At 36.3% G+C, this 18,803-nt stretch overlaps 1 protein-coding gene across 3 annotated transcripts in view; it reads right to left on the reverse strand.

The window, feature by feature from the left end:
* Positions 1-18,803, reverse strand: part of LOC101884284 (rho guanine nucleotide exchange factor 28) — a 68,110-nt gene that overhangs the window by 5,650 nt on the left and 43,657 nt on the right. For 2 of the 3 annotated variants that reach the window (XM_073923887.1, XM_073923888.1), the window contains 22 exons: positions 17,974-18,053; positions 17,436-17,538; positions 17,118-17,163; positions 16,882-17,020; positions 13,502-13,616; positions 13,190-13,245; positions 13,054-13,102; positions 12,913-12,976; positions 12,733-12,824; positions 9,853-9,969; positions 9,472-9,722; positions 9,264-9,389; positions 9,056-9,173; positions 7,241-7,495; positions 6,218-6,294; positions 5,967-6,148; positions 4,031-4,098; positions 3,784-3,954; positions 3,614-3,706; positions 893-1,002; positions 611-658; positions 418-522 (listed from right to left, as the gene is read on the reverse strand). In XM_073923887.1, coding sequence (XP_073779988.1) covers positions 418-522; positions 611-658; positions 893-1,002; positions 3,614-3,706; positions 3,784-3,954; positions 4,031-4,098; positions 5,967-6,148; positions 6,218-6,294; positions 7,241-7,495; positions 9,056-9,173; positions 9,264-9,389; positions 9,472-9,722; positions 9,853-9,969; positions 12,733-12,824; positions 12,913-12,976; positions 13,054-13,102; positions 13,190-13,245; positions 13,502-13,616; positions 16,882-17,020; positions 17,118-17,163; positions 17,436-17,538; positions 17,974-18,053 — 2,465 coding nt within the window. Of the gene's footprint in view, positions 1-417; positions 523-610; positions 659-892; positions 1,003-3,613; positions 3,707-3,783; positions 3,955-4,030; positions 4,099-5,966; positions 6,149-6,217; positions 6,295-7,240; positions 7,496-9,055; positions 9,174-9,263; positions 9,390-9,471; positions 9,723-9,852; positions 9,970-12,732; positions 12,825-12,912; positions 12,977-13,053; positions 13,103-13,189; positions 13,246-13,501; positions 13,617-16,881; positions 17,021-17,117; positions 17,164-17,435; positions 17,539-17,973; positions 18,054-18,803 lie in introns of those variants that run through there. The other variant, XM_073923889.1, reaches the window with a different exon arrangement.

Here is an 18,803-nt window from a genome sequence, read left to right on the forward strand (position 1 = left end):
AAACATTTCTTAGTCCCACTTTACATTAAGTGGTCTTAACTAATATGTACTTACTTTGAAATTAATCATTTGTTACAATGTACTTACGGTGCACACATGTTTTTACATTGTATTTAGGATTGATTAAATACATGCATCTAATTACATCTATAATAGTTTTCTGTAATTACATGTAGACCATCGCTGACACCTTACACACCCTTAAACCTACCCATACCAACAAACCTTGCCTTATCCATACTGTTATCCCACCTCAAGAGAACCAGAAGTGTTCTGAAATGCATTATTAAGACAGTGAGTACATCACATTTATTTTCTGATGCAAGTACATAGTAATTAAAGCCACTTAATATACAGTGGGACCCGTATGATAAACATCTGAGATAAACATACACTGTGAAAACCTACCACACCCACCCTTTTGACATCATAATCACTGGTAAGACCTGGGGGTGGAGCTTCTCCCTCCAGGAGGAGGAGATTTTGAACTTCAAAGCAGCTGTCCTGGATTATTATAGCAGCCTACAAAATAACACAAATTATATAATACACTATACAGAAAAATTATTTAGCTGTTACTACTTATTAAAAGTTAACTAATGATGACTACCTGCAGACTGTAGAGTATATGGATTAAGTTGTGAACACCCTCCGCTACCTAGATAGGGGAAGAAAAAGTAGATATAACATTAATTACAATCATAAACGCTAAAGAGACAAAGTAGACATCATGCACAAGGAAAATTTCGGCCTAAATTATTAATCAATCAATCAAATTAATCAATTATTTAGACTGTTTAGTTGAAAAACAAACAGTAAACACAATATTATCAGCTTTTATTTTCAAGAATAAAGGTTAAATATATGATAAATAGCTTTCGAATGCGTTTACCTTTAAATAAATGTGAGGGGCAGGGTTTATCGGGGCCATTAAGAGAGGGCCGACCCCTGTTCCTACCAGACCGCTACTCCTGCTCCTACTTGGCAAATTGTGTTCATTATCTGGACAGAGAATGACATTTTATTACGTACACTACTTTAACTGTTAATTAATGCAAATATCTAATTAGCCAATCACATGGCAGCAACTCAACACATTTAGGCATGCAGAATGAGGAAGAAAAGTAATTTGAACGTGGTTGTTAGTGCCAAATTGGCTGCTCCGAATTTCATTTCAGAAACTGTTGATTTATTGGAATTGTCACACACAACCATCTCAACGCTATTTTTTTTTTTTTTTAAAAAAGGGAAACTATCCAGCTCTTTGAACAAAAATGCCAGGTCAGACTGGTTCAAGCTGATACAAGAAAACACAAATAACAAACCAACATGTGAGGAAAAGCATTTCTGAGCACACAACAACATATCAAACCTTGAAGCAGGTGAGCTACAACAGCAGAAAGACACTCTTGATAGCAAACAATAGCAAATTCACACAGGATCACAAAAACTGGACTGCAAAAGGTCTATTACATATTGTATAATCAGCAACTTGTGGAATCAGTGCCACAAATACAGGTTTCTGAAGACAAAATGGGATCCAGCACAGGGCTGTACAAGCAAGGTGTTCCTAATAAAGTGGCCAGTGTGTGTGTGTATGCGCCTTGTATTTCTTAAGTTGTGGTGACCACATGTATAGCAATACCAGAACATTTCTACTTTGTGGGGACTTTTTTTGTTCCCATGAGGAAAAGAGTTCATAAATCACACAGAATAATGTATTTTGTAAAGCACTTTTTAAAATTGCAGATTATTCCCTGCGAGGGTTGAGTTTACGGGTAGGGTTGGGGGATAGAATATACAGTTTGCACAGTATAAAAATCATTATGTCTATAGGCAGTCCTTATGAAGATAGTTCTACAAGTTTGTGTGCTGCTTTTGGTGGTTTACAAGGACTGTATTTTTGTTTAATGGGTATGACCCAGTTGTACTCCATTGAGGAGCTTATGGGGACATGTCTGATGTCCTTGTAATTCAAAATCATACTTAACGAGATCTTCTGACATTAGCTTTTTTACTGTATACCAGGGGTGGCCAACCCTGTTCCCGGAGAGCCACCTTCCTGAAGATTTCAGTTGCAACCCATATCAAACACACCTGCCTGTAATTATCACCTGGTGTTCAGGTCCTAATTGATTGGTTCAGGTGTGTTTAGGTAACGACTGAAATCTGCAGGAAGGTGGCTCTCCAGGAACAGGGCCACCCCTGCACAATACACAGAGAGTATGAAGAGTCCCTGTAAACCCCCAATACCAACATGTTTGTGTGTGATGCAATTGAGACCAAACAAATAAATAAATAAACAACAAAACTGATTTATTGGTATTTATACAACTGTTCTGTATGGTTCTCGATTCTGACTGGCTGATAGCTGTGAGATATTAAAGTACTATCAGCACTCACACAGCCTCTTCACCCTTCTGTATTACTCCACAACATCACGAAGCCTAAACAACTCTCTACACAGTTTGACAAATATTGCAGCTGTTGGACAACATAATGGACTTTTGAGGCTTTTTAAGTCTGAAATGTAGTCGTTTAGATTGTAACTGTGCAGTTTATTCATAGTGCCTATTTGATAATGTTTTCATAAACTTTGGGACTTTTACTGCGTCATATTGTTGTAAGCATTCCTCTGATAGCTACTAATTCAAAAGTATGGTGGGTGTCTTTATTTTAGTCTACTGTAAAATGTTATTTGATGAGGCTATATCTACAGCAATATTTTGGTCAATCTGTTATTTACAGTAAAGTTTAACTTACATTACGTGATTTACATTAACTTAATGCTGAATGAAAACTTATTCTTTTGACTGTTTAACTTCTTTTTATATTGTTTTTTGTTAAATTTTATTGATCAATAAATTAATTTCATATAAATTGCAGTAATATTTAATAAAAAATATTTTTGTAGTACAAATTTTGTAGTAATTTAGCACGACTTGAGCAAAGAAATGAATGTCGCATTGTTCTGCCACAAGATGGCGAAAGAGACTGCATAATAAGCCGGAGATAAAAATATTTTTCTGAGCGTAAATTCAAAACGAAACTTGAACAAATCATAGAATTGGAAAGTGACATTCTGAGTCGATCTCTCTCTTTTGTACTTTATATTGCTGTATTTATGCCAAAAAATATCTAATAGTGATTGCTTTGCTTTTTCAGGGTTATATTTTTCCTGGGAAATACTGGGAGATCTCTGTAGATTGATGGCAATTAATGCCATTCAGCCTTATACTCTTAAAATTTGAGCAAAATCATCTTATTTGTCATCACATAGACACGTAGGTTTCTGCTATTCTGACGTCAACTTCAGATGTGAATGAATGGCAGAAGAAAGTAGTTCCTCATACAAAAGGGTTTCTGAGACTCTCCGCGTTTGATTTTCTTTTTCATACACACAATTATGCTGTTGAACTGTTGTGTAAATGCACTATCACACTCGTAGCAGTGCGATATGACTTATATTGGCACTGGTGGGGGGCACTAAGGCACTCTGCCTGCAGTCTCTAGCCAACAAACACCTCCCAACAGTGCCAATATTCAGCCATATCACACTGCTACGAGTGTGATATTGCTCATATATGAATCTGGGTGTAAAGGTATTACTCACAGTTTCCTCTTTCCTCTCTAAAGCTGTCAGGGGTACTTGGTGACAATATGCACGGGAAAAGCCAAGACAGCAAGGTGACAGCCAGCTTCACCACTGGGAATGAAAGAGAGTTGGCTTCAGACAAACAGCATTAATATGTGTCTGCAGAGGTGAAAGGAGATTGTTTTTACCCTCTTCCTGTGCGTCAGACAGTAATGTGACACACTGAGGGGTGTTTTCAGGATGGGGTTGAACGAGAAGGCGACAGCTAGCCAGATTCCATCTACCACCAGTGCCTCTGCAGATCCTTAACTTCTCCTCGATGACTGAGCACACCTGCAGGTCCAGTGAAAACAGCGCCTCTAAATGCAGACACAACCAAGAAATCAGACACAAGGAATGATAAAGCCACGGACAAAGTGATGTATGGATGTATACCTTGCAGTTTCTGTATCTTCTTGACTTTAATTTCCCCCTCATTCTTCTTGGTTTGGTCATCTGGAAGACTAAAATACACACAGATATATGAAGAGTTCAATTCATTCATTCATTTTCCTTTCAGCTTAGTGCCTTTATTAATCAGGGGTCGCCACCGCGCAATGAACCGCCAACTCATTCAGCATATGTTTTATGCAGCGGATAGCCTTTCAGCCGCAACCCAGTACTAGGAAACACCCATTCACTCTCTCTCATTCACACTCATCATTACTTTATTCAATTCACCAATAGCGCATGTCTTTGGACTGTGTGGGACACCGGAGCTCCCGGAGGAAACCCATTCGAACATGGGTAGAACATGCATACTCTAACGCAGGAATGCCAATTGACCCAGCTGGGGCTCCAACCAGCAACTTTCTTGCTGTGAGGTGACAGTGCTAACCATTGAGCCACCGTGCTGCCTATATGAAAAGTTTGGACACAAAAACCTCACAAAAAAAGTGCCTTCTGAAATGAGCATTTTTCACAGCCTCCTATATTTATGTTCAGTTATTTCACATTAAAGGCAATAAATATTACCTATTCTATGTGAAATTACTGAACCTACACATAGGAACCAGAGAGAAAAAAATGCAAATTTTAGAAGAAAATTTCAGATGACACTTAGAGGTTTTTGCATCATACACACATACAGTTGGAAGGTTGGAGTCAGTATGATTTTTTTTCTGCATTTTTTCTTTACTTTTTTTAAATCAAATTATCAGTTTTAATTTAAAAACTCTTATAACCTCTATTAATTTGATAAAAAATAAATAAATATTGCTATATTTTATGTTTATTACAGGTAGCCATCACATTAATTATTACAAATTCCTGTAAAGACACAAAGCCAAAGCCAATATTCCAGTTGCTGGTAGTTAAGTTTACATCCAAATTTGCAAAATTACTTTAAATAAATTGCCCGAATTCCCATCCAATGTGTTCCATCCCATCCCAAATAAAATGTAATATATTTAATAAATGTTTTCATCACAGTTTAGGCGACGTAGTGGCGCAGTAGGTAGTGCTGTCCCCTCACAGCAAGAAGGTTGCTGGGTCGCTGGTTCAACCTCGGCTCAGTTGACGTTTCTGTGTGGAGTTTGTTTCATCCAAGTGGATGCTGCACACCATACCTGCCAACATTCCAGTTTTTCCCAGGAGTCTCCCGTATTTCAGACCCATATCTTGTCACCCACCCGTTTTGTTATTTCTCCTGGAAATCTTGTGTAATTTCACCCCCTTTACCCTCTTGGTCCTCAGCTGTTAGGTACAGTCTGTAACACCCCCTGGTCGATGACTTTAGTATAGTATCCGATCGCATCAGCCGTCCGAAACCCCCTCCATAGTACAGTTACTAACACCACCGTACTGTTACTAACCCAGTTCTCAATCGTGTTATTCAGACACCTCACCCCCGAACATCATTCATTTTCCTTTGGCTTAGTCTCCATTTCAGAGGTTGCCACAGCGGAATGAACCGCTTACTATGCCGGCATATGTTTTACTCAGCGGATGCCCTTCCAGCCACAACTTAGTACTGGGAAACGGCCATACACTCATTCACACGCACACACTTATACACTATAGCTAATTTATTTTATTCAATTAACTTACAGCGCATGTTTTCGGACTGTGGTGGAAACCGAAGGATCTGGAGGAAACCCACGCCAACATGGGGAGAACATGCAAACTCCACAAAGAAATGCCAAGCCGGGACTCAAACCAGCGACCTTGTTGCTTTGAGGCGCCAGTGCTACCCACTGAGCCACTGTGCCACTCATTGTTTTAAAGTTATACAAAGTTGAACTCAATATTTTTAGTCAGTTTGATTAATGTGTGTTGAAATGACTAGAAAAGGTTACCTGACTCAATAAAAAAAAATCTAGGCCTAACACACCTCTCCGCTGCCTGTCTCAGCAGTGTCATCCATGTGTTGCGCTCCTCGCGCGTCTGTGTGTGAATCTCGTACATCTCCGGCCCCCCAGAGCAGTCACTGCTGATGAGAAATAATCCTCGCTCCTGATTGGCTATTTCCCTCACAATGAGCCTTCGCAAGGGCATCACAGAGGGTTTCTGCTCCTGAAGAAACAATATATTTGCACAAAAGACACACAACTTGTATATAATCTCAATATATTGTGCACGTACCAATGCAGCAAAGACAAACTTCTGCTCTTTTTCCTGAAGGAAAGCCAGAACGTCTGTGAGGAGCAATGCCAGAACATCTATAAAGAAAAGAGACACTAAGAATTGAGTTAAACAGTATACACTACCTGACAAAAGTCTTGTCGTCAATCTCAGTTGTAAGAGCAACAAATAATAACTTTACTTCTAGTTGATCATTTGGAAGAGTCAGAAAGTAGATTTTGACTATAATTCGTCTGTTGAACTGCATCCCAAGAAGTCTGGTGAAGGTAAAATCATGGTATGGGGTTGCATTCAGTATGTGGAGCATGTGAGAGATCTGTAGAGTGGATGGCAACATCAACAGCCTGAGGTATCAATACATTTGTGCTGCTCATTACATTACAAACCACAGGAGATGGTGAATTCTTCATCAGGATAGCGCTCCTCATACTTCAGCCTCCACATCAAAGTTCCTGAAAGCAAAGAAGGTCAAGATGCTCCAGGATTGGCCAGCCCAGTCACCAGATATGAACATTATTTAGCAAGTCTGAGGTAAGATGGAGGAGGAGGCATTGAAGATGAATCCAAAGAATCTTGATGAGCTCTGGGAGTCCTGCAAGAACGCTTTCTTTGCCATTCCAGATGACTTTATTGATGAGTTATTTGAGCCATTGCAGAGATGTATGGATACAGTCCTCCAAGCTCATGGGAGTCATACACAATATTCATTCTTTTTCCACTGCACCATGACTTTATATTCTATACTGTACATTATTTCTGTTAAGTGACAAGACTTTTGTCTAAGCTAAGTCAGCCCTTACTGTCCTTATTATATAACTAAAAATCAAGGCATGATTATGTTTTATTTTGGTAAAATAAGTGTAATCTAGAGGCCTTTGCCTTTCATATAAGCCACTTCTGACACCAACCAATCAACCAGAAGTCAAGTTACTATTTGTTGTTCCTAAAACTTGGATAGTCGACAAGACTTTTGTTAGACAGTGTATTTATGAACAAAAATGAAATGAACACATGCAGTAGGACCTCTGAGTCTGCCAGAGGTCGTCCTGCATGTCAGCACTGAGGAGTGAGTGAGAGTTCGGTGTGATTTCTGCAGGTCTTGTTTGCCGAAGATCTCTCCGTTCTTCAGACGAGTGCAGCTCTTGTTGTCCAGTCGACTGATAATGTCCTGCAGCTTCTTTGAGCGCTCGTATTGTCCCACACGCCGGTCCACCTCCTCTATCACCGCACGCAGACCCTCAAGTGACATTGCAATGTCATAATGCTCGCCACTGCCATCTGCAGGGCAAACACACAACAAAGTTATTTACAAGTCAAAATGATTAGCCTTCCTGTAATTTTTTCTTTCTTTTCAAATATTTCCCAAATAGTGTTTAACAGAGCAAGGAATTTTTCACAATATTTCCTTTAATGTTTTTTCTTTTTGGGTAAATCTCATTTGTTTTATTTAATTTGGCTAGAATAATAGCAGTTTCTTTCAAACATTTTAAGGTCAAAATTATTAGCCCAATTATTTGTTTTCGATTCTCTACAGAACAATACAATAACTTGCCTAATTACGCTAACCTGCCTAGTTAACCTAATTAACCTAGTTAAGCCTTTAAATGTCATTTTAAGCTGAATACTAGTATCTTTAAAACATCTAGTAAAATATTATTTACTGTCATCATGGCAAAGATAAAATAAATCAGTTATTAGAAATGAGTTATTAAAACTATTATGTTTAGAAACGTGTTGAAGAAAAAAAAAAAACATTTTCTGTTAAACAGAAATTGGGGAAAATAATATACAGGGGGGCTTATAATTAAAGAAGGCTGACAATTCTGACTTCAGCTGTATATAGTGTATTAAAAATATACAGCTCACCCAAAAATTTCCTCTCTATTTACTCAATAATGATGTATGCACTGTGCTCTTGCATTAATTTTGGTCCGTTAATCTTATAAACAGAATAACCCAAACCCTCTATTTTTTATTTCAAATTCTTCTGAAAAATAAACACAAATATTATATATATTTCATATATATATTTCATATATATATATGTTTATATATGTTTTTTTCCTCTTTTTATATATATCTTTCTCTGTGTTTAATGGGAGGAAAAAAATCAAAAAGGGTTTGAAACAAGTGGAGGATGAGTAAATAATGACAGAATTAAACAATTTTGGGTGAACTGTCCTTTTAAGTTGTATAAATGCTTTTTTGTATTATACACCAGCGCTTTCAGAAGTTTATTCTGGGCTTCAAATGAATTTTTTTCCTCTTACCAGGCAATTATTGGTCATTGAGAACTCCAAGCCAAAAGAAAAATAGCATATACTAAATAATCAAAATTATTTTATACTTAAATATATTTTATAAACAGATTTTCAGACATTTGACATGGTAAGTGGGTGTTCATTTCAAACCTTGATTATATTTGACTTCTAAAATCATTAGAAATATCAAGTAAAGATTGTGATCCATGACGAGATTTTCCTACTGTAAACATATCAAAATTACGTGTTTGATTAGTAATATGCATGGCTAAGAACTTAATTTGGACAACTTTAAATGGGATTTTCTCAGTATTTTGTTTTTTTTAACCCTCAGATTCCAGATTTTCAAATATGTTATTAGATATTTGATGGCTTATTTTGTACTGTTTATGTATTTTGTACTTTAAAAAAAATAATTGATGTGCTTAATATCTTCTATTGTAGTGCTTTGAGGTTAAGAAAAGTGCATTACAAATAAAATTCATTATTATTATTATAATTATTATTATTATTATTATATTCATAAACAATTTTTGCACTTTACCAGCTTCTACAAATATGCATTTACCATATTTACCATCAGTGTGTTGAAGGAGTCTCTCTATCAGAACAGGGTACTTTGTGATTCTCTGAGTCACGAGCAAAAGGAATTCTGGGATTTCGCGGCGTTTGATGACAGATTTGGTGCTCTGCTGCTGTGGAAGACAAAAAAAAATTTGGGTATTCAAAAACTTCCATAAGCTGCTACCCATAAGCATGTTTCTGTGCACATTCACTCAACTTACTCTGAGAAATAACTGCAGTTTCCTGTTGTTCTGCAACTGCTGCTTATAAATCTTCAGCGCTTCTGGATGCTGACTGCAGAAGTCGCCATATAACTCTATCATCTGAGACGCATTTGGGCCTGAGAACTACATATAAGATTACAAATTAAAGCTTAAGGTAAAAGCTACATTTGTTCAGTCTCAATATGTGAAGTGATTATTTTCTTGCCTGCTGACACAGGATATCACCGATTTGCTGGATGATGTAGTTCTTGTGCTCTCCTGGGTAAACAGAAGCCCTCTGTCTGGTCTCCATGTCTAAAAGAAAGTTCCTATGCAAAGCTAAGAGCTCGTCCAGCCTGGGGAAAATCTGACTGATGACGTCCTGCTCCACCTGCACGTCCTCCTGCAGTCCCCGTCTCAAAACATCAGCCATAACGGTGAGCGTCTGGACGTGGTGAAATTCTGTCTGCATCAGCTCTACCACAAACACAACACTGACCAATCAAATCAGGCATTCCATCAAACACAATAGTCCATCTAGAGCATTGTATGCCATCTAAAACCATCAACATTCTACTGAACATGTTGTGCAGCCATGATTACTGACCATAGATGATCTCCTGTCTCTTGACCACCTCTTTCTCAAGTGTCCTGCTGAATTCAGCGTCTACAACTGCACTCCACGATTCAGCAGAGTAGTCAAACGAAATCTGAGCTGATGAATCTGGCACAGAGATGATGTTGGGTTAAAAAGTCTTCAGATTTTATGTAAAATCGACACATAGATGGACAAACTCAAGTGTTTTAGAGTGTATAAGTGTCTTTTGGTAAAACTATAGTTTATTCATAAGGGCGTCACAGTGGCGCAGTGGCTAGCACAATCGCCTCACAGCTAGAAGGTCGCTGGTTCGAGCCCTGGCTGGGTCAGTTGGCATTTCTGTGTGCATGTCAGTTTGCATGTTCTTCTCGTGTTGGCAATGGGTTTCCTACAGGTACTCTGGTTTCCTACACAAGTCCAAAGACATGCACTATTATGGAAGGTAAATCCTGCCAATTTTAAATAAATCAAATAAACATTGGAAATGAAAATGAAAATCAGATTAACAATTTGAAAACGAAATGAAATTATTTAATTTTCATTTTTACTTTGACAACACATCATCTCTGTCAAATTGATAATTAAAATGAAGTTGCCAATTTAACATTTCATTTTCACTGCATTTCCACGTCAAGACTGCCAATATTAAAATGAAAAGCCAAACTGAAAAATAAAATGCAAACACAATTTTTACAAAGTGTGTTATTAATGTTCACGCTATAATAGTGACACAATTTAACTTAAAATGTAAATTTAAGCTTTCCTTTTATTGACACTTTTTCATTTCAGTTTTCATTTTCGATTTCATTTTTAACTTCAAGCTGTATGCAAAGCCTATGCTAATCAGTGGGAGGGGCGTATTCAAGTGACGTCGTAAAAGCTGACTAACAGTTTTTGCCATTTTACTTCTGTTATACTGTATTTACACTAGTAACTCACACTATCCTATCCATCAAAACCGTGCTTCTGCCCTCCGGCTCTGTGTGTGAAAGCACTCAACGTCACTTGAATTTGCCCCTCCCACTGATTAGCATAGGCTTTGCATACAGCTTGAAGTTGAAATTGAAATCAAAAATGAAAACTGAAATGAAAAAGTGTCAATAAAAGGAAAGCTTAAATTTACATTTTAATTTAGGTTGTGTCACTATTATAGCGTGAACATTAATAACACACTTTGTAAAAATTGTGTTTGCATTTTATTTTTCAGTTTGGCTTTTCATTTTAATATTGGCAGTCTTGACGAGGAAATGCAGTGAAAATGAAATGTTACATTAGCAACTTCATTTTAATTATCAATTTGACAGGGACGATGTGTTGTGAAAGTGAAAAAGAAAATGAAAATTAAATAATTTCATTTTGTTTTTAATTTTGGCAGATATTTTGCGAGCAGTGTTTTAAAATGAAATTGTTAATCTGATTTTCATTTCCAATGTTTATTTGATTTATTTAAAATTGGCAGGATTTACCTTCCATACGCTATAGGTGATTTGGCCATAATGTGTGTGTGTGAATGTAAGAGTGTATAGCTGTTTCCTAGTGTTGGGTTGCAGCTAGAAGGGCATACGCTTTGTAAAAACATATGCTGGATAAGTTGGCGGTTCATTCCCGCTGCGGCAACCCCTGATTAATAAAGGGACTAAGCTGAAAAGAAAATGAATGAAAGATTATTCATGTTATTTGACAACAATGACAAGTGATGTCAAACTTGAATAAAAATGAATTATTAAGGGCATCACGGTAGCTCAGTGGTTAGCACTGTCGTCTCACAGCAAGAAGGTTGCTGGTTTGAGTCTCGGCTGGGTCAGTTGGCATTTCTGTGTCGAGTTTGCATGTTCTCCCCTAATTGGTGTGGGTTTCCTCGGGGTGCTCTGGTTTCCCCCATAGTTTATTAAAACTAAAATATAATCAGGAGAAGAATTGGACGACTCATTTATAACATTATACTTTGGGAAAATACCAGAAACTATTCCAACTATTGACAAATACTTAATTCAAATCCTTTTGGTAAGTAGCAGGAAAGTCATAACTCGAAAATGGTTCCGGGCTGATCCTCCAACAAGGGCTCAATGGATAGGAATTGTAAAGGAAATACACTGTATGGAGAGGCTCACTTTTAATCTAAGATTTGATTTTTTTTAAAAGTGTAACAAGTACTGGAAAAAATGGTCTGAATATGTCATTGTAAACAATTTGTGATATTGTATGTCAAACGTAAAATGACTTGATTCTGTAACCCCTATGACAACTGCTTTGTTCTCTGTTTTTTTTCTCTTTCTTTTCTCTAAATAAAAATTTTAAAAAAAGTAGAAAAAAAAGGAAAAAAACAAACTAAAATATTATTAATAATATTTTTGTCACAGTGGCGCAGTGTGTAGCACAATTGCCTCACAGCAAGAAGGTCCTTGGTTTAAACACCGGCTGGGTCAGTTGACGTTTCTGTGTGGAGTTTGCATGTTCTCCCCGTGTTTGTGTGGGTTTCCATTGGGTGCTCCGGTTTCCCCCACAATCCAAAGACATGCCCTATAGGTGAATTAGGTAAGCTTAATTGGCCGTAGTGTATGTGTGTGAATGAGTGTTTATGGATATTTTCCAGCAATGGGTTGCAGCTGAAAGGCCATCCGCTGTGTAAAACATATGCTGGATAAGTTGGCGGTTCATTCCCCTGTGGTGACCCCTGATGAATAAAGGGACTAAGCCGAAAAGAAAAGAAATTAATGAATAAAAATATTACAAAACTCTATAAAAATAAATAAATAAATAAAAAACTTGACCAAAACTAGGACTACTTACTAGTTTCATTCCTCACTTAACTGTGAGGGGAAAAAATCAAAAGCATAAGAAAAGAAAAAAGTCCTACTTTACAGCTTTGGAATGTCTTGACAAACTTACTGGAGGCGGAGCTTACAGAAGAATGACCAATCAATGACTTGCTTTTCCGCAGAGTGACATTATGGCCACACCCCTCGCTGTTACTCCTCTTTCTGATACAGAAGCATAAAAAACCCATCTCAAATCTCAAAACACTGCTGACTTTAAGACGAATAAAGTTAGTGTAAAACAGAAACAGACCTGTGTGATACTGTGCTACTGTCAGGGACCAGAGACAGGGATGGAGAACTCTGACTGGACGAGTCTGTTAATGAAGCAAGCGTGATTACATAAACACTTCATAACGTGGCTAATCAGAATGTAACATATTTGCTCTCTCACAAATTAATATTGAAGAGTCTGCGCTTTTCAAAAGTGCCTGATGAGGATTCTGGATTGTGGAAATAAATGCAAACACATATTTTAGATTCAAGCAGCCTTGTAATTAAACTGTGCACACAAACACACACTTACACACCTTTAAACACAGAGGGCCAGAATCACAGCAGGCCCTATGAATGATCATGGAGCAGTCTGGATAGAAAGTGACATCTTAACGTTAGACTTTTGGTACAATTATTGGTGCATAAATGTAAACGATATAATGCAGATTTACTCTAGACTATTATTATCACAGGATTGTTGTGTTCAGAAAATGATGGTAGATCATTTGTGTGCAAAATTTTACTTTAAAAATTCAAACATGGCTGATTCACATGTGAGTAAGATCACACACAACCTCTGCAAGTGTTGTAAGTGATATGAATATGCAAAAGAAACACACGCTCACATGTGCACTGCTGTGGTTCATCACTGTTCACATCCTCACAGACTTCACAAGCTGTATTAACAGGCTCCTGCAGTGAGCAGAGCTGGTGCAAGGCTGAGGAAACATCTGCATTTACCTGTCAACAAACAGATATTAAAAGTGTATTAAAACCGACTAGCTGAAATAATAAATAAGTAAATAAAAGCATCTCAAAATTGTGATAATATTGAATGCTATTTTTCTCCTGACGATTTTTTTATTAATATATAATTCTATTTTATTTCAATAATCGCAAATGTAGACCGGCAAAAAAACCCTACAATTTCTTATAAACTATAGTTTTCCAAAATATTTGCATATATTTATTACTTTTTGACTTTTTTATTTTGGTGTCTTATATACTGTGATAGGAATAACGGCGCTATAAATAAACAGCGCTACTTTTTCAGTAACGAAGTAATCAAATGAATTACTGTTTCCTCCCTAACAACGCAGTTACCATTACTAACACAATAAAATGTGCCATAGGACCTTTTTTTTTCTGATTTGTGTGTGTGTGTGTGTGTGTGTGTGTGTGTGTGTTCAGGGCTGGAGCAGGATATATAACTAACCAGTGTTGATGATTGGTGTGTCTGTGAACATGGTGTAACTAGGAACGTGATGATTGGCTTAGATAGTGTCCATTTGCATTGTTTGCCAATCACAGGCAGAAAAGGGTGAGTGTGTCAGTCGCACACACCTATTCATTCTATTATTCATTCAATTTCTTTTCGGCTTATTCCCTTTATTAATCCGGGGTCACCACAGCGGAATGAACCGCCAACTTATGTTTTACACAGCAGATGCCCTTCCAGCTGCAACCCATCACTGGGAAAGGTCTGTGCAGTAAATACTTAAAGTTCTAAACCATCTATTGTGGTTTATTGTGCAACTATAGTAATGATATGTTGAATTTGATGGTTTTCTCTCTCAGTGTCTAACAGCAACATTAAAATAGTGGAGTAGTGTGAAATGTTTTATATTTATTTTTTAGTCATTTGACAAATTAGATTATTATTTTTTTAAGTAACCTTAATAATAGTTACTCAGTTAAAACAGTTGGGATAAAAATACCCCAACATATAACCCAACTATAGGTTATTATAGCACCTTCCCAACTATGGGTTATTTTAACCCAATGCATTGGGTTATTTTGATTAAACGTTATTTTTTTATTCTAATATTACTATTACTACTATAGAGTGGAGGAACTATGACGTCACTTTGTAGGCTAATCGGCTGCTAGCATAAAACTGGTTCCCTCGTGAAAATCCCTATAGGATTTTCCCATAGGGTTTTCGAATTGTGAATAATAAGCTCTGTGTTCAAACACGGTTCATTACACTTACACGTTTTGTTCAGCCGGATAATTGTCACATGAAAATACAACTTTGAGCACTTTTGGATCTTAAATGAAACGCAAGACTTGAAAAGCTAACATTAGGTTATAAACGGACTACAGAGCCCTCGGGGCGCTCGTCAGTGACGTCAGCCCCACCCTGCTACAGACAACTTATCAAGCTTATTTTTTAGAAATATTGTCCATGACAAAGAGTTAATCTCTCTGTTTATTATATTATAATCCACGCTATTTATTATAAACTAATAAACACGCAAACACAAATAGATCTTTGTGCCTTTTGGATCGTTTTTACGTGGGAAATCTGTTTTGCTTTGCGGTTGTTCTAAAAGTTTTAAAAATGTGTATAAATGTGCCTATATAGTATTATTATGAGACATATTTAAATAAGTGTATCGCTCGCGTGCGTAAAAACAACCTGTAGTCCGTTTATAGCCTAATGTTAGCTTTTCAAGTCTTGCGTTTGCATTTAAGGTCAAAAAGTGCACAAAGTTGTATTTTCGTGTGACAATTATCCGGCTGAACAAAATGTGTAAGTGTAATGAACCGTGTTTGAACACAGAGCTTATTATTCGCAATCTTCGAAAACCCTATGGGAAAATCCTATAGGGATTTTCACGAGGGAACCAGTTTTATTCTAGCAGCCGATTAGCCTACAAAGTGACGTCATAGTTCCTCCACTCTATTAGTACTACTATATTATGGCTGTGTAAATAAATAATATGCAGTTTTCAAAAGTACTGAAGATGCTAGGTTTTTCTTTCTCTACATTTTAAGTTCCACTTAAGCGTTTTTATCCGTTTAATATAGATCTGCTATGAAGCACGCGTTTGTATCATCAATAATTAAGAGTGCTGGTGAAACGGATATAAAAAAAACACGACACAGAGAGGTAATTTGATTAAAAAACAACAAGTTAAACTTGAGCCTAAACTTAAATAAACGTTACAATGCAAAAACAACAATGCACACATACAGCTGTACTGTCAGATAAATCAGTTGACTGTTGAAATTCAACATTTTTAACCCAGCTGGTTGAGTTTTTAAATAAATAACTCAATAAATGTTAAAATGAACCCAACAAAGCATCAAATATTTTTAACTCAACCGTTGAGTTAAATAAATAACTCAGCATTTTTTACTGTGTTCTTTCCCTGGAAATTAGTAACTTTTATAATGAGAAGTAACTAGTAACTATAACTAATTATTCTTTTAAAGGAACGTGCCCTACACTGCGTATATACAGTTGAAGACAACAGTTTTTGTCTTCCTATGAAATTTCAAATATTTCCTGAGTGCTGTTTAACATAGGGATGATTTTAAACAATAATAGTTTCAATAACTAAATTCCAATTTTCAAAACTAAATTATTTTGTCATCGCCATGATGACACTGCAATGAGTGCATAATATTTTACTAGATACTTTGCAAGACACTAGTATTCAGCTTAGAGTGCAATTTAAAGGCTCAACAAGATTGGATATCTAAGTCAGGTTAATTAGGCAAGTCATTGAAGACTTGAAACAGTGGTTTGTTTTGCGTTCAATTAAAAAAATACATGCTATTTATGTTGACTTCAAATTATTTATTTTTTTTAACTCTAAAACTGATTTTATTTTAGTCAAACTAAAGGAAATAACACTTTCTCCAGAAGAAAAAAATATTATAGTGTCAAATTTCCTTGCTCTGTTTAACATTCAATCATCCCTTGGGAAATATGTAAAAAAAAAAAATCAATAATAATAATAATAATAAATAAATTTCACATTAATTAATCATTTTGCCTGAACTGTATGTAAATAAAATAAATATTTTTCAAAAACATGTTGAAACACAATATTGAAAGTATAAAAAAAACAGTAATATTACACCAATACAATTTTTTCATTGATTTCTTGATATTTTGTACGCATTACTATATGTAAAATACATTTGAAAAAATGCATTAAAAGTTATATTTTGTTTTTATGAATTGCTTCACTCAAGTGTTTGTCCATCTCACCTTGTTTTTTATTTTGGTGTTGACCATTCGGCTCCTGAGGAAGCTTAGTGTTCGACTCACTTTATATTTCTCCGTCTCGCTTTTGGATGTAGGAATGAACTTCTCTTTCTCATCCTCCTCTGACTTGCTGTGCCACATACTGAGAATTTGGACATTAATATTAAAACATAGTTTTCACTTAAAACTAGAATATGTGAAACTGATGTCTGTGTGCATGGGTTTGGGAAATTAAATACCTTCTGATCTCTCTAGATGTTTCTTCATCATTGAAGGGGAATGGATCTGAAAACAAACAAACAAACAAAAAACAGTATTGCAAACTATTAGTCACTTTAAAATTAAAATTCCATAATTCAATTCTATCTGGACAAGGGATTCATATAGATACACAAAAAATCATCAGTCCAAGGCACTTAAAATAATTAAAAAAAAGAAAGTTCACCTACTTTGAGTGCCTTGGACTGAAGATTTTTTATTAGCCACTTTATTTTGTACATTTCTCAATCTGAATGGAACACACCTAGGATTATACACATGAAAACAGTCAAACTCACCGTCCTGTGGACTATTGATGGGAAAATGGTCTTGCATGGGAGAGTCTTGTCCAGATGCTGTAGAGTCTGACTCAAAATCAATTGAGTCCTGAGGATAAATTGCCTAAAATAATAATCATAAAAAATTTTGTGGTGCAATCTGCATCTCAAAATCATCACACACAGTAATTTTAGAAAATACACATTGACGAAAAGCCTTTAGAGCAGTGGTTCTCAAACTTTTTTCATCAAGTACCACCTCAGAAAAAATGGTCTCTCCAAGTACCACCAAAATGAGCAGTATTGAACTACAGTTGCACAGTAGGCCCAGTAAAGCAGCTACAACTCTGCACAGTTAAAAAATTTGGTAGATTACCTCAGAAATATAGGCTATATGTCATATATGGCATATTATATACATATTTTTTGATAAATTTTTAAATGTGTGTAGCATGACATATTTCATTCCTCCGCGTACCACTAGAAAGAAGCCTGTGTACCACTAGTGGTACACGTACCACAGTTTGAGAACCACTGCTTTAGAGAATATCCACCTCACCTGATCCTCACCAGCCTGCAGAGTGTTGATGCTGTTTGTAATGGTGAGCGAACTGTTTGTTGAGTCAGTTGTGAGCTCATCTACAAAAACACAAATATGTATTGTAAAAATCAAGATACAAGAACATGCCATATTAGATATAACATATACTCTTGATAGGACTGGAGGTTCGTTTTAAACACAATTCAAGAGTTCACACTTAGCAGATGCTTCACTGAATGCGTATTTGGCATCCTGTCCTGGGCAAGAGCCCTGAGCTCGTATTGAGCCCGAGGTTCTTCACTTTATCGGGAAAGAGAGGAGTCTGAGCTCAGGCTCAGTCCTGCAGAAACCTCCCCTGTTCTCTTCCACTGGAGAAGATAGAGGGGGTGGTGGAGTAGGGGTGGTGGAGGGATGCTGAGAGATGATTGAGGTAAGGTGATTTGGTTATTTATAGTGTTTTTACTTACTGATTGACTGGGCTTACAACTGTTAATGCGAGACCAGACAAGCCAAATGCTCCTCTCCAAATTTGTTTATAAAAATAACCAATCAACTCATTTTGTATATGTCATTTAAATTCCCAGGAAGGTCTCAAAGTTTCAAATATAGCCTATTTTAAGATAATATGGCAAACAACACACAAAACAAAAACTATATATTACCATAAAACACAAGCATCATATATCAACACCTTGATTAAAACAACAAGGCGCATTTAATTCATGCTGCAAATGACTTAAAATTAAATCAATAAATTAAACTCATGAGTGTAGCCCTACTATGAATTTTAAACATTTAATTATGGTTACAATTTATATTAAGGTGAGTTAGTGTTGTGTTAATTAATT

The sequence above is a fragment of the Danio rerio genome, chromosome 15 (assembly GCF_049306965.1).
Source record: "Danio rerio strain Tuebingen ecotype United States chromosome 15, GRCz12tu, whole genome shotgun sequence".
NCBI classification, from domain to species: domain Eukaryota; kingdom Metazoa; phylum Chordata; class Actinopteri; order Cypriniformes; family Danionidae; genus Danio; species Danio rerio.